At 40.5% G+C, this 16,898-nt stretch overlaps 1 protein-coding gene across 2 annotated transcripts in view; it reads left to right on the top strand.

Moving 5' to 3' along the window:
- Positions 1–16,898, top strand: part of LOC114680775 (meiosis-specific with OB domain-containing protein) — a 51,030-nt gene that overhangs the window by 21,899 nt on the left and 12,233 nt on the right. For both annotated transcript variants that reach the window (XM_037200796.1, XM_037200797.1), the window contains exons 6-11: positions 7,456–7,651; positions 9,488–9,588; positions 10,571–10,623; positions 10,715–10,810; positions 13,893–13,991; positions 16,053–16,206. In XM_037200796.1, coding sequence (XP_037056691.1) covers positions 7,456–7,651; positions 9,488–9,588; positions 10,571–10,623; positions 10,715–10,810; positions 13,893–13,991; positions 16,053–16,206 — 699 coding nt within the window. The remainder of the gene's footprint in view (positions 1–7,455; positions 7,652–9,487; positions 9,589–10,570; positions 10,624–10,714; positions 10,811–13,892; positions 13,992–16,052; positions 16,207–16,898) is intronic.

Below are 16,898 nucleotides of genomic sequence, written 5' to 3' on the forward strand. Positions count from 1 at the left end.
GTTGCGTGGGACGTCAGCAGGTCATCTTACCCGTCATGGAGACACTTGCCCAGGCCACACAGGTGCTCTGTCTTAGGTTGGTGAGTGCCCCCCAGGAATTACCCGTCTCTGAAAACTCGTTATCATACAGGCTCAATCGTGTGTGAGCTGCAGAGTTAACTGCTGCCAAAGATTTCAAAGTGGCACTGGGCTTGCAATCTGTGTGTTCAACACAGAAAAGACCCACAGAGGTCCTATCTCACCCATAGCCAGTAGGCTAAAGGCAACTGAACCATTCCCTTCCTTAATGAGCCATACTGTACGTTGGAGTCCTTGTAAGATAGTATCCCAAAAGCAACTGGAGCTTGAGTTTATAAATTTATAATTTTCAAAGCCAATCGAGATGTATATAACTACTGAATTAAATTTATCATGCCCAATAGAATGGAAGATTAACTAATTGTGGTAGCTACTTTTGTTGCCAGGGTCTCCACTGTGCTAGCTGTAGTAAGCAATTATGAAATGGTAATCCCAGAAACAGTAGCAGCGGTGGCCGCCATTGCTATAACAGCAACAGCGGCAGCAGCAATGTCAAATTCTCTTCTGGAGTGTGTGGACATCCACTGGCATGGATACAACTCCAGTAAGACGAACTGCCAAGGCCCATTTTTCTTGATCCCAGCACGACTTTAGCTGGCAGCTCTTCTGGAGAATCCAATCTCATGGCTATAGTTCCTAGGCTTACATTAATGCTTGCCAAAGCTGGTCATATTGGGCTCTCAATCTCCATTGGCATCAGAAGGGTAGATTTTTTTCATGAAGACCCATTAGGTCTCTGTCCTGTTGGGCTTCAGCAGCAGCCACAGGGCACGTTCAGTGCTCAGGAATCCAAAGAGGAACCTCATTGTCCTGAGGCAAGACATAAATAGAACCCCAGGCCACACCAACACTAGATCGGGTCTCCTCCACGTGCTAGTAGAAAGATCTTTTCATCGCTCCAGAGGGTGATTTGCAACAGGGGCCCTCCAGTGCTTATCTGTATCGGATACTCCAGCAGAATCCACCGATAAAAAATTTAAAATATATAAAACAAGGGAAAGAATAGAATGTGGAGAGGAATGATGAGTCCCTAGTTCTCCCTTTTTTTACTTTAGTAAAATGTTTGTTTGTTTAATATTTCAATTTTTTCTTTTCTTTTTATTTTTTATTGTTTAAAATTAATTAATTAATTTTTCTATTATTAGCTTGATACAGTATGTATTCTTATCTTAATAGTGAGATGTTTCCTTGAGGCTTGCTCAGGAATTGAGTAAAACCGAAATTTATTATAAGCTACAGTTGTCCTAGGGACCTTCATGCTATATCTATAGCCTCCATGGTTCTGTGGGCTGTAGTCTGATTGTTCTTTATTTTATATATAGAATCCACTTATGAGTGTGTACGTACCATGTTTGTCTTTCTGGGTTTGGGTTACCTCACTCAGGATGATTTTTTCTAGTTCCATCCATTTGCCTGCAAACTTCATGTTTTCATTGTTTTTCTCTGCTGAGTAGTACTCCATTGTGTTTATGTACCACATTTTCTTCATCCATTCTTCAGTTGACGGGCATCTAGGTTGTTTCCAGGTTCTGGCTATTACAAATAGTGCTGCTATGAACATAGCTGAGCATGTATCTTTATGGTATGAATCAGCATTCCTTGGGTATATGCCCAAGAGTGGGATGGCTGGGTCTTGAGGTAGTTCAATTCCTAATTTTCTGAGAAACCGCCATACTGATTTCCACAGTGGTTGTACAAGCTTGCATTCCCACCAACAGTGGAGGAGTGTTCCCTTTGCTCCACATCCTCTCCAACATTGATTGTCATTGATGTTTTTGATTGTAGCCATTCTGATAGGTGTAAGGTGATATCTCAGAGTCGTTTTGATTTGCATTTCTCTGGTGATTATGGATGTTGAGCATTTCTTTAAATGTCTTTCAGCCATTTGTGATTCTTGTTTTGTGAATTCTCTGTTTTTAGCTCTTTAGCCCATTTTTTAATTGGACTGTTTAGTATTTTGATGTTTAGTTTCTTGTGTTCTTTATATACTGTGTAGATCAATCCTCTGTCAGATGTGGGGTTGGTGAAGATCTTTTCCCATTCTGTTGGCTGTCTTTTTGTCTTATTGACTGTGTCTTTTGCCCTGCAAAAGCTTCTCAATTTCGAGAGGTCCCATTTATTAATTGTTGTGCTCAGGGTCTGTGCTGTTGGTGTTATATTTAGGAAATGGTCTCTGGTGCCAATGCATTCAAGGGTACTTCCTACTTTCTTTCCTATTAAGTTTAGTGTAACTGGATTTATGTTGAGGTCTTTGATCCACTTGGACTTGAGTTTTGTGCATGGTGACAGATATGGATCTATTTGTAATCTTTTACATGTTGACATCCAGTTATGCCAGCACCATTTGTTGAAGATACTTTCTTTTTTCCATTGTATAGTTTTGGCTTCTTTGTAAAAAACCAGGTGTTCATATGTGCATGGATTAATGTCAGGGTCTTCAATTCGATTCCATTGGTCCGTATGTCGGTTTTTATACCAGTACCAAGCTGTTTTTATTACTATAGCTCTATAATAGAGTTTGAGCCAACTCCCAACTTTTAAACCAATAATTCAGCAATGTTAGTAAATTCATAAAGTATTTAACCATTTAAACAAAAAACAAAAAACCAAAACAACAACAAAACAAGTGGCCTGTCCCCTTGGAGCAGGACCCAATGGGGAGGGTCAGAGATTTTGTACCCTGAATTATCCATTACCTACAGTCCATCCCTATCAGCCCTTCCAAATAATGCTGGGGTAAGGAGTCAGGAGGAAGCCTCACTGCAAGGTGATCCTGTGCCAGCTAACTCCATGCTGCTCTATAAATGGCTCCGGCTGAGTATGGCAGGCTATGGCACGAACACCTGCTCTTCTGACCTCCACTCATGCTTGTCTCTGCAGACACTGAGGATTTTCCTTTCCATGAACACCTGGACTCACTGCACTAAGATCCGCTCAGCTTTCTTGTCCCTCTGCAGAGAACATTCTCCTATCTACTTGAATATTGGCTTTTCTGGGTTATCAGTGTCTCAGCTGGAATGTTACCTCATTTGACCCTCTCGTGCATAGAAGCCCTTTCAGTAACTCACCAAGACGTTCCTCCCCACTCTTAGCATTGTAATCCAGGTCACATTCTGAGATGGTTTGATTTATTGTCCTTATGATCCCTGCTCATTTTTATGAGCTTCATGAGATTAAGTGTATCTTGTATACTGTTCTCCCCATTCCTAGATTAGAGAAAGGCACATAATCGATTCTTAGTAAATATGTATGGGAGGTTGGAGGGACACATTAGACAGACCCAACAAATGTGAAATCTCCTGGCATTTTCCAGAATATCCAGAATAATTAACTTTTAGGTTGGGAAATAGGAAACTGCTGGCATTCAACACATTTTTCACCTAAAATAGAAGTTTCATAGCTAATAATCTGGCATAGGTGGAATACAGAGTGGGTGAGGAAAGGGAGAAGCAGAAATACTTCTCAGATTAAATTCACTTCTTAGGGATGAGTAGGAACAGAAAGTCTTTTATCTGGGGAATAATGTCCTATTCTGTAGTTTAGGAAGATCAATTTGACTGTAGGGTGAGTCACAGAGGAGATGAGTCAGGAGACAAGGGCAATGATTTGGAGAAGTGATAGTGTGAATGACTAAGGCAAAGTAGGAAGGAGGGACTGGACCAGAGCTCTGTGGAGGAGGGTTTGTCAAGACTTGTGAAAGGAGCTTGATACAGGGAAATGGGAACCCCAGGTCCCCTACACTGTGAGAGTTCTAAATCTACTTCACATATAGCACTACAGAAGTAAGCAAAACGGAATTCTTGACCCCAGGTACTTAGGTAAAGCAATCAGTCATAAAAGAAATAATGATGGCTGGCCAGTTAGCTCAATTGGTTAGAGCATGGTGTTAATTATGTCCAGGTCAAGGTCTTGATATGGGGCTAGAGAGATGGCTCAGTGGTTAAGGGCAATGGTTGCTCTTTCAGAAGACCCAAGTTCAGTTCCTAGAACCCACACTGGGGCTCACATCCATATAACTCCACTTCCAGAGGATCTGATACCCTCTTTTGAATTCTACTGGTACAAGGCACACATGTGATACACAGACATACATGCAGAGGGAAAAATGCACACATAAAATAAATAAATATTTTAAAAAAATGAAACCTCAGGCTTTTTTTTTGATTATTAACTTTTTTTTTTATTATTTTACAACACCATTCAGTTCAACATAATAGCCACAGATTCCCCTGTTCTCCCCCTCTCGCCCCCCTCCCCCCAGCCCACCCCCTCTTCCCACCTCCTCCAGATCAAGGTCTCCCCTGAGGACCGGGGTCGACCTGGTAGACTCAGTCTAGGCAGGTCCATTCCCCACCCTCCCAGACCGAGCCAAGTGTCCCTGCATAAGTCCCAGGATTCAAACAGCCAACTCATGCAACGAGCCCAGGACCAGGCACCAATGCACAGCTGCCTCCCAAACAGATCAAGCCAAATGACTGTCTCACGCATTCAGGGGGCCTGATCCAGTTGGGGGCCCTCAGCCTTTGGTTCATAGATCCTGTGCTTCCATTCATTTGGTTTTTTGTCCCGGTGCTTTATCCAACCTTGGCTTCAACAATTCTTGCTCATATAAACCCTCTTCTTTCTCACTAATTAGACTCCCAGTTCTCCACCAGGGGCCCAGCCGTGGATGTCTGCATTCAGATTCCTCAGTCCTTGGATGGGGTTTATGGCACAACTATCAGGGTGTCTGGCCATCCCATCACCAGAGTAGGTCAGTTCCTGCCGTCTCGCGACCAATGCCAGCAGTCTTTTGCGGGGGTATCTTTGTGGATCTCCGTGGGCCTCCCTAGCTCTCTGCTTCCTCCCCTTCTCACCTTCTCATGTGGTCTTCATTTACCATGGTCTCCTATTCCTTGTTCTCCCTCTCTGTTCTTGATCCAGCTAGGATTTCCCACTCTCTTCCCCACGACCGTCGCCCTTCATTGTTCCCACTCATGACCAGGCTGTTCATGTAGATCTCGTCAATTTCTCCGTGTCTTTTTTTGGGGTCCCGTTTTCCAGGTAGCCTCACTGGTGATGTGAGTAGCAGTCCAGTCATCCTTGTTCCACATCTAGCATCTTCCTATGAGTGAGTACATACCACATTTGTCTTTCTGAGTCTGGGTTACCTCACTCAGGATGATTTTTTCTAGATCCATCCATTTGCCTGCAAACCATATGATGTCATTGTTTTTCTCTGCTGAGTAGTATTCCATTGTGTATATGTGCCACAATTTATTTATCCATTCTTCAGTTGAAGGGCATCTAGGTTGTTTCCAGGTTTTGGCTATTACAAACAATGCTGATATGAACATAGCTGAGCAAGTGCTCTTGTGGTATGATTGAGCATTTCTTGGGTATATGCCCAGGAGTGGTATAGCTGGATCTTGGGGGAGATTGATTCCCAATTTTCTAAGAAAGCGCCATATTGATTTCCAAAGTGGTTGTACAAGCTTGCATTCCCACCAGCAGTGGAGGAGAGTTCCCCTAGTTCCACATCCTCTCCAGCATAAAGTGTCTTCAGTGTTTTTGATCTTAGCCACTCTGACAGGCGTAGGTGGTAGGTATCTCAGAGTTGTTTTGATTTGCATTTCCCTGATGATTAGGGATGTTGAGCAATTCCTTAAATGTCTTTCAGCCATTTGGGTTTCCTCTGTTGAGAATTCTCTGTTTAATTCTAAAGCCCATTTCTCAATTGGACTGTTGGTCGTTTTGATGTCTAATTTCTTGAGTTCCTTATATATTCTGGATATCAGTCCTCTGTCACATGTGGGGTTGGTGAAGATCTTTTCCCATTCTGTAGGCTGTCGCTTTGCCTTGTTGACCGTATCCTTTGCTCTACAAAAGCTTCTCAGTTTCAAGAGGTCCCATTGATTGATTGTTTGTCTCAGTGTCTGCGCTACTGGTGTTATATTTAGGAAGTGATCTCCTATGCCAATGCGTTCAAGACTACTTCCTACTTTCTCTTCTAGCAGGTTCAGAGTAGCTGGATTTATGTTGAGGTCTTTGATCCACTTGGACTTAAGTTTTGTGCACGGTGACAGATATGGATCTATTTGCAGCCTTCTACACGTTGATATCCAGTTATGCCAGCACCATTTGTTGAAGATGCTTTCTTTTTTCCATTGTACACTTTTGGCTTCTAACCAAGCAAGTGAAAGACCTATATGATAAGAACTTTAAGTCCCTGAAAAAAGAAATTGAAGAAGATGTCAGAAAATGGAAAGATCTCCCATGCTCATGGATAGGCAGGGTTAACATAGTAAAAATGGCAATCTTACCAAAAGCAATTTACAGATTCAATGCAATCCCCATCAAAATACCAACACAATTCTTCACAGACCTGGAAAGAATAATACTCAACTTCATATGGAAAAACAAAAAACCCAGGATAGCTAAAAGAAACCTGTACAATAAAACAACTTCTGGAGGCATCACAATCCCTGACTTCAAGCTCTACTATAGAGCTACAGTAATAAAAACAGCTTGGTATTGGCATAAAAACCGACATGTGGACCAATGGAATCGAATTGAAGACCCTGACATTAACCCACACACCTATGGACATATAATTTTTGACAAAGAAGACCTCAGGCTTTTATAATCTTAAGCTTTAGAGTAGTTTTTATCCTGTTTAACAGAAAAGGAATCTGCATCTTCAAGTCTTGGGCAAGGTCCTACAATTAGTATGATTAGAACTCACAGAAAAAAATTATTTCTCAATGTATGTTCTTAATTAAAAGAACATTATTTCACTGAAGAAATATTTAAAGACTGATATAAAATACATTATATAGAATATATTTTATATTATTATTTTATAGTATTATTTGATGTTTTTAGGAGTTAAAATATAGGGGCTGGAGAGATGGCTCAGCTCTTCCTGAGGCTTTGAGTTCAATTCCTAGCACCCACATGGTGACTCATACCATGTGTAACTCCAGTCCCAAGGGATCTGACACTCTTTTCTGGACTTTACTGGCACTGCATGCACATAGTTCACAGACACAGATTTAGGTAAAACATTCTTACACATAAAATAAAAACCTCACAACAATTTAATAGTAAAAATATAACTTTCTTAGTGCACTCTAAATTCCAACAAAAAGTAACTGAATGTAATTTTGTTTTGTTTTTTAAAACAGGGTCTGCTTTTATAACTCAGGCTGGCCTGGAATTCCCTACCTATACCTTGGTGGCCTTGAACATATATTAGTCCTTCTGCAAATTAGACCTGCTTCCCAAATGCTGGGATTACAAATGTGGGCTCCCACACCTACCTATATAATTTAATGTGAACCAAAGTATTGTTTTAATTAACAATAATGTGCTGGCTTTTGTGTTTTCCTCACTTAGCAACTGGAAACTATTGCTCAGTGAGAATCACTCAATAGTGAAAGTTTGTTCCCCTTATGAAGTGGATACCAAGTTACTTTCTTTGATACACTTGCCTGTTAAAGAATCTCGAGATTATTACTCTTTGGCTGACATTGTTGCAAATGGCCACAGTCTCGATGGGAGGATTATTAATGTGCTTGCAGCTGTGAGATCGGTAAGTCAGAAAATCAGTAAGTTAAAACCTTAGCAAAGTTCCCTGCATTTTGGCAGGGCACTCTGTCACCTGATTTATGTTTAGAATGCAGTAAGCACCAGATGGGACAATTTTTTCTCTTTACCTTGGTAGTAAGTTGAATTAAGAAAATAACATTTCTCATTATAAGGAAATTAGCATTTTATCTATGAATCACTAACAAAATAAAATCATACTTGATTGCTAATTGCAGCATGCACGATTATACTTATAAGTGATCCATTAGGTATATGAAAGTTTTGTATACTGGGTTAAACAAAGACATAAATAAATAAAAAGGATAAACTTGTTGACATGAACAGCCATAATGTTCTTCAGACAAGTCAAGGACTCACCTGTGTGCGTGTGTCCTCAGAGTGGCTCAGATGGAGGGGGTGGGGAAGACCTAGCAGACTGCAGTGGGAGCTGCTGTGGTAAGGTGCTGGTGAGCAGCAGAGCACAGTGTCCACACAAGTCAGGAGTTAGCACAGCTTCTGTACATCAGCATCTGTCTCAGTAACTGTGACGAGCTCTGAGTTTAGAGTTGAACAGACAAAGGCACTACAAAAAATTAAAGGTGGACCTCAAAAGTATACTTTGAAGGGCTGGGAGTGTGGCTCCATGTACCCCCAATCCCCACCCCCAAAAAGTAAACCTTCACAAAAATATAGCACATGCAGAAAATTGTTGTTTAGGATAGAGAATCTGAGACTCTATAGGACAATCTTAAAATTTAGGCAAAATCACTCTCTGGGCCATTTCAGACAACCATTAGTTGTTTCCTCAAAGTCCTTTAATAATGTTATCATTTGCATGTAAAACCTCGAAACAGCTCCCCTCACCCCCATGAGCATGGCACCCTCTTTTGTACGTCATATCACCCCTTTTATGCCTTTTAGCTCCCCATTTGACTTGTCAACCCCACTGTCAGTATTTTACTTACTCCCTTGTTATGGCTGACCTCTCCTAGCCTCTGGCCTTAAGTTTCTTCTGACCTTCTTTTGAAGATCCTGTTTCATGGAGCCTTTGCATTTTTCTTCAGATATTTCCCACAGTGTTCAGTCTAGCTTAGAAATGGGTCAAATGACTATTCTTGGGGCCTTTCCTTGAGGCCACCAGAGATGCTTACTTCTCTCTCTCTCTTTCTCTTTCTCTTTCTCTCTCTCTCTCTCTCTCTCTCTCTCTCTCTCTCTCTCTCCCCTGTTTCCTCTCTTCTCTCCTCTTTTTATCTCTTCTCTTTCCTTCTCTCTTTCTCTTATTTATTCATTCATTTAGCTAGTTAATTAGGCTTTTTTTTTTGGAGACGGATTCTCTCTGTGTAGCCCTGGCTGTCTTGGAACTTGCTATGTAGATCAGGCTGGCCTTGAACTCAAAGATCTTCACCTGTTTCTGCCTCTCAAGTACTCGGAGTAAAGGTTTGCACCACCACACCTGGCTTTATGTATTAGTCAGTATATTGCTATATAGCTCAGGCTGGCCTTGAACTCAATGGCAATCTTGCCTCAGTCTTCCGAGTGCTGGAATGATAGTTGTCTGCCACCACACCTGGCTGTCCTGGTATCTTGACAAATAATTTTTATTCATTTACCCTTTGAGCACATACATCTATCTGTATTCTCTCTTCAAAGTGTCCAAATTTATAAGGTTAGCTAAGTACACCTAGTTTAGGCAGAAAGTACATTCAGATAATCAGATATTTATTAGTGATTCTTTTCTTGTTAATATTTAGAATTTCATGGTCGAAAGGAAACTATTTGATTATATTTAAGTACCTTCACAACTGTAGGAGAGGAACAATAATTTTCTTCAATTTCTAAGGTTGGAGAGCCAAAATACTTTACAACTTCAGACCGAAGAAAAGGCCAGAGGTGTGAAGTTAAACTCTTCGATGAAACAGAGCCTTCTTTCACAATGACATGGTAATCTCCCACATCTGTCACTAACTGTGACATCTTGTTCTTATCACTGAGACAGAAAACTTTCATTTTATAAAAAAAGTTGTATCAAGAGGTATAATAATAAGAGATGAGCAACACTTGAAAAAGCAAACTTCTTTCTTGAAGGATGAGATTTTTCTGTATGCAACCTTAGATGGCATAGATTCACTTAGAGGTACTCCACTGTGACAAGTTTTATTATTCTGCTTCATAACAAATAGTGTTGCTTTATTGGGGTTCACTGATGAGGAGCAAGTCAAACTTTTTGAGATTCACTGGTACCCTGGAGAATAGGCTATACCTAAAGTCTTGAAGATTATGACTCCTGATGCCTCTGCCTGCAAGTGCCATTACCTATCGAGTCCTCTGAGCTATGTATCCGTTTGGGAGACACAACTGTAGTGGTTAGAAGACTTGGCTTTGAAGATTGTAGGCCTTGAATCATTCAGTTCTAAGTAACCAAGTGCTGGGCAAATAAAGGACTTGTGGAGTAGATGTTAGAGATTAGTACATGCTGGAAACCAACTTCTTGCATAAGTGTTAAGGATGATGTCTTGGGCCTTGGGGATGACTTGGCCAGTAAAGACATGTTCCAAACAAACCTGGCAACCCAAGTTTGATCCCCAGAGTCTACATAAAGGTAGAAGGAGAAAACTGACTCCATGAAGCTGTCCTCTGACCTCCATGAATATGTTGTGGTTTGAGTGTATATGTGTACACACGTGTTTACATGTGTATATGTGTAAGCACATGTGTGTACACATATACACATAGTAGTAATAAATTAGAAAATTTAAAGTATGAAGTCTTAACCTCTTTGGTTACCTGGAAATTGTTAACCCCAGTCACTAAGGCATTTTTCGTTTTTCTGTTTTGGGGGTTCTTTTGAGGGGAGGTGTAAATATGTCACAGCCAGATTTTTCTAATGTATTCACTTTGTTTCACTTCTTTTTAAACAATGCAGTTGGGATAATGAATCCATTCTACTTGCACAGAGTTGGATGCCAAGAGAAACAGGTCTTATAATTTTAAGATTGTGTTGAAAATATTTATCATTTTCATCCCTCATATATTAACTTTAAAAATTTATGGCTTCTCCCCCAAACAGTAATATTTGCCTCAGATGTAAGAATAAATTTTAACAAATTTCAGAACTGCATGGCAGCAACAGTAATCTCAAAAACCATTATCACAACTAATCCAGGTAAAATGCTTTCTGTTTTCCATTCTTTTGGAAGTGGTCATGAACATATGCCAATATTTGTACAATGTATTTAAGAACCAAACTGCAGGTTACATTTTAAAAAGCTTTTCACTTAATGGTAGCTGAGGAATGTTGAGGTAACTCATCCCTAATGATTTCCTCTAACCAGGCCCCGCCTCCTGATAGCCATTTAGCTAGGAGTTCATCAATAGATGAATGCATTAATGAGGTCAGTGTCTTATGAACTAATCACCTCTCAATAATGTCGCCAGCCTGGGACTAATCATACAACAAATGAGGCTTTGGGGCCATTTTATATCCAAACCACGACACAATATTCACCTTTTTGTGGTGAAACACAAAATACATTCTTAGTGCTCTTTAGGAATGCAGCCTGAGGCTCAGCAGTGAAGAGAATGTGCTGCTGAGTTTAGTTCCCAGCACCCACATCAGGCAGCTCACAGCCACCTGCAACTTCCAGGGGTGCGATACCCTTTTCTGACCAATGTGGGCACCTACACACACATCTGCTATACCCTGTACAGACACATATATGTGCATATAATTAAAAATCTTATTTTTTTGAGACAAGGTTTTACTGTGTAGCACTCAATGGCTTGGAACTAACAAAGGTCTGCTGCCTCTGCCTCCCAAGTGCTGGTATTGAAGGTGTGTACAAAGAAATCTTTCTTAAGAATTGAATGTAACATACTATCCTATTATGTGATATTATTATCTATAGACACTATGTTGTACAACACAGTTCTTGAATTTACTTTGTCAAGGATGTAAATTTAGCAGACTATTTATAAAGGTGTTTAAACTTGGCTGGTTGTTTTAAATCAGACATATTTTAATTTCCTGGGCCACACCTACCTACCTTGTAGAAATGGCTTAGATATTTATCACAGATAACATGTTCCCTTTTTCCTTGTGGTTTTCCCACCTTGAGAGTATTCATTAGAGTGGGAGGGAATTCTGTCTTCCCTATGGACAGTCTGAGCCATGCTCTTTAAGGTGTCCATTGATTTGACTGCTGCAGCTCTGTTAGCAATTGCTCCCCTTCAATGTCTAGCAGTTCTAGTAGGACTTTAAAACATTCATTCATTCACCCATTAATTCACAAATACTCACAGAATGTTTTTTATGCACCAATTATGTATATAATGTCAGTCCTTTTTAGAACAAGACAGGAGACAGTGGAAGGTCAGATGGATGTAAGGATAGTCATGGTGTTGGACACTGGTATACACGATGAAAAAGCACAACCCTTGGTCATGAGAAATATACCCTCGATTTGAGAGAGAATAGTGGTAGGACATATGTAATGGGGCAGGAGGAAAAAACTCCTACATCTGCCTGAGGGAGTTAGAGGGGTCTAGGCACTATCAGCACAATAGTGGAATGTTCAAGTGGATTCTGCAACTAAAGAGTTGTGTTGGAGGCTGGGGTCTTGGGACTGATGGGCTTTAGAATCCTGTGAAGACCCTTTCAAAATGATTTTCTTGCCTTATGGCAGACCACATAATTACTCCTGAGAAAACTCATATTCTAATTTGAGGGACAAAGCTTTAAAATAACATTAAAGACATTTTTAAAGCTAGCCATGGAGCCAGGCCTGATGTTTCACACCTTTAATTCCAGCATTTGAGAGGCAGAGACAGTTGTCTGAATTTAAAGCTACAAGTGAGATCCTGTCTTGAAAAAACAAAAACAAAAACAAAACACAAAACCACCACCACCAACAACAAAAATAAGCTAGCCATTGTTGTGTGTGTGTGTGTCTATAATCCCAACACTTGGAAGTCTGACACATGAAGATTCTGAGTTTGGATCAGCCTGAGCTACCTATATCTTTCCTCAACACAGACAAACAAATACATTTGTGGGTGGTTAAAGCAGGGTTTCTTTGTATAACCTTGACTGTCCTGGAACTCACTCTGTAGACCAGTCTAGCCTCAAACTCATAGAGCTCCACCTGCCTCTGCCTCCCAAGTGCTGGGATTAAAGATTTGCATATCCACTGCCTGTCTAACAAATACAGTTTTTAAAAGTAAATAAAAAAGAGAAAAGAAAAGAATATCATATTCTGAAAATTTTGCTGGCCATGTCTGGTAACCTGAGTTCATTCCTGGGAACCTGTGTATAAGTAGTAGAGGATTGACTCAGGAAAGTTGTCCTCTAACTTCTACATGAGCATAGTGGCATATGTGTCCCCCATCATGTCTGTCTGTCTGTCTGTCTGTCTGTCTCTCTCTCTCTCTCTCACACACACACACACACACTCACACACACACACACACTCACACACACAATGATAGCAACAAATTAATAAAATTATTTTTTATATTTATTATTATTTTATGTGTGAGTGCTTTGCCTCTGTGTATATATGTGTACCACATGTGCGTCTGTTGCCTTCAGATGCCAGATGATGGCATTGGATCCCCTGGGACTGGAGTTACAGCTGGGGTGAGCCACCACATGGGTTCCAGGAACCCAACCTGGGTCTGCAAGAGTAGTAAGCTCTCTTAACCACTGAGCCATCTGTTGGGACCTTATTATTTTTTAATCAGGAAATGAATAAAATAATGAAAAGGAAAAAGGAATATACAAATAATCGATAATCATAACACCTAGAAGTAATTTTGCATGTCTGTTCCTCCAGATACTTTTATATATTCACATTTTTCAGTTTAAAAGAGTCTGGGTGGTGGTGGTGGCATATTTCTTTAATCCCAGCACTCAAAAGGCAGAGGCAGGCAGATCTCTGTGAGTTCAAAGCAGCCTGGTCTTCAGAGTGAGTTCCAGGACATCCAGGGCTACACAGAGAAACCCTGTCTTGAAAAACCAAACAAAACAGAAAAGAGTCTTATACCAACCACATTTTCACTAGCAACAGCCGCAACATCTTTCCATATGGATTCACTTTGCCTCACAGTGTTAATGGCTTAATGATAAATCTGTTGGATTATGATCTTATGTGGTATCGTGTTTTACACTTAAGATAATTTTAGATGCTTTGTAGTAATTTAAAAGATAATTATTTGGCTTTTTCCTTATTATGCGTTTTCAATTTAAGATACACCAGAAGCCAATATTCTGCTGAATTATGTAAGAGAAAATAAAGAAACAGATGTGGCTGATGAAATTGACAGTTACTTGAGAGAATCCATAAACTGTAAGTGACCTTCTAGATGAGAAAGAGAGATTGAGAGAGAGATTATTTTTCACTGTTGGGGGTCAAACCAGAACTCAGGCATTCTAAGCAAATGTTGTTTCATTTAATTATATTCCTAGCTCCTCTTTTGATTTCTTTTGCTTTAATTTTTTTTTTCTGAAACAGGGTCTTTCTATGTAACCCTGGCTGGCCTATAATTAACTCATTATGTATACCAGGCTGATATCTGTCTGCCTCTGTCTCCCTAGTGCTGGGATTAAAAGTGTGAGCCACCACACCTGGCTTTAAATTTTTTTAAATTTATTTTGTATGAGTTTTTTTTTTCCAGACATGGTTTCTCTGTGTAGCTTTGCGCCTTTTCCTGGAACTCACTTGGTAGCCCAGGCTGGCCTCGAACTCACAGAGATCCGCCTGCCTCTGCCTCCCAAGTGCTGGGATTAAAGGCATGCGCCACCACTGCCTGGCGCATAGGAATTTTATCTGCATGTATGCATGTGTATCATGTGTAGCTGTGGAATCCGTAAGAGGCTGTTGAATGCCCTAGAACTGGAGTTACAGATAGTTGTGAGCAACCACGTGGGTATCAAGAATTGAACCTAGGTCTTCTGCAAAAGCAGGTAGTGCTCTTAGCCACTGAGTCATCTCTCTAGCCCTTAATTTTTTAATGGAGGAGTTTATCTTAATATTAGCCAATCTGGGGGCTGAAAAGATGGCTCAGTGGTTGAGAGCACTGATTGTTCTACCAGGTGACCCGGGTTCAGTTCTCAGCACCTACAATGACAGCTAACAACTGTCTGTAACTCCAAGATCTGAGCCCTCATACAGACATACATGCAGGCAGAGCACCAATGCAAATAAAATAAAAAAATTAGCCAATCTGCTCTCAGGCAAGTGCACTGCTCACAGAGTTTGGCAGAAAGTATTGTATTCATGAGACCCTGAATTCAACTCATATATGTATATATTTATATATGTAATTCAGATGTTCTGGATGAGTCTCCATGCCCTACTCTTCTTAGCTTTTATTTTGTTTTATTTTTTGTTTTGAGACAGGGTTTCTCTGTGTAACAGCCCTGGCTGTCCTTGAACTCACTCTGTAGGTCATGCTGTCCTTGAACTCACAGAGATCCTCCTGCCTCTGCCTCATGAGTGCTGGAATTAAAAGTATGCACCATCACTGCCTGGCTTAGCTTTAAATTTTTTTCTTTTTATTTATTCTTCTCTCACACAATACATCCCAACCACAGCCTCCCTCTCTCTAGTCCTCCCTGTCCCCCCACCTTTCCTTCCCCCCAGGTCGACTGCTCCTATGTTTCCTTTCAGAAAAGAGCAGGCTTCCCAGTGATATCAATGGAAAATGGCATACCATGATGCAGTAAGGCTAGGCACAAACCCTCATGTCATATCAAGCCTGGATGAGGCAATGCAGAAGGAGGAAAAGGGTCCCAAAAGAAGGCAAAAGAGTCACACACCTCCACTCTCAGACTTAGGAATCCCACAAACACCCCAAGCTAAACAACCACAGCATGTATGCAAAGGACCTAGTGCAGACCCATGCAGGCTTCAGTCTCTGTGAGCTCCTATGAGCTCTGCTTAGTTTATTCTGTGGGCCATGTTCTCCTGGTCTTCTCAACCCCTCTGGCTCCTACAGTCCTTGTCTCTTCTTCTGCAGGGTTCCCAGAGCTCTGCCTATGGTTTGGGTGTGGGTACTGCATCTGTTCCCATCAGCTGCTGGAAGAAGTCTCTCTGATGATGATTGGGCTAGAGTACTGATCTAGACTACTAGTGTCTGGCATAGCTTCTTTCTTCTTACCGTATTAATGCTATCACTTGATAATTAGAAATTCTTCATTCAATAAAGGCTTAATTTCTTATTCTTTTTCTTATTTTGTGATGTTCATATCCACTATATAATCACATTTAAATAGCTAATAGAGTGTTATTCTGTTGTCTTAGCTACTTAAATGTCTTCCATGTATTTCATTGCTTTTCTGTTGGGACATAAGCCTTTGCCCTATCTGAGAACATATATAGAAATGTAATACTTGTTTTTATTTTTAGTAAACACAATAGTTGATGTCTATACAGTGGAACAGTTGAAAGTAAAAGCTCTGAGAAATGAAGGAAAAGCTGATCCTTTCTATGGCATCCTCTATGCTTACATTTCTACATTGAACATTGATGATGAAACTACCAAAGTAGTTAGAAATAGATGGTAAGTAGACATTATTTTTTAACAAATTCATGTTTGTAAAAAATAACTATTGTTAACAAAGTTAAGCTCTATAGTAGTTAAAGATATTCTTTGCCTTAACAGTGATTTATGAAAGAAGTTTTTATATAAATAAACCATAATTAAAAGTTTCCATAACAAAAATATATTCTGTGTTGGATAGTTTTATGTCAGCTTGACACAACTAGAGTTATCTGAAAGAAGAGAACCTCAGTTAAGAAAATGTCTCCATAAGACCAGGTGTTCTCTCTCTCTCTCTCTCTCTCTCTCTCTCTCTCTCTCTCTCTCTCTCTCTCTCTCTCTCTCTCTCTTGTAGACAGGGTCTCAATATGTAGCTCTGACTGTCCTGGAACTCACTCTGTAGACAGGCTGGCCTCAAACTCACAGAGAGCCACCTCAGGCATTTTCTTAATTAGTGATTAGTGTGGGGAGGGCCAGCCCATTGTGGATGGTGCCATCCCTAGGCTAGTGGTCCTAGGTTCTATAAGAAAGCAGGATGAGTAAGCCATGGGGGGTTAAGCCAGTAAGTAGTACCCCTTCATGGCTTCTGCATCAGTTCCTGCCTTCAGGTTTTGCCCTGTCTGAGTTCCTGTTCTGGCTTCCTTCAGTGAGGGACTACTGTAGTCAGACATTTTTCTGTCCTGACTCCCCACTCCCTGTCTCAGTAGCTTCTT

The sequence above is a fragment of the Peromyscus leucopus genome, chromosome 8b, assembly GCF_004664715.2.
Source record: "Peromyscus leucopus breed LL Stock chromosome 8b, UCI_PerLeu_2.1, whole genome shotgun sequence".
Lineage (NCBI taxonomy): Eukaryota > Metazoa > Chordata > Mammalia > Rodentia > Cricetidae > Peromyscus > Peromyscus leucopus.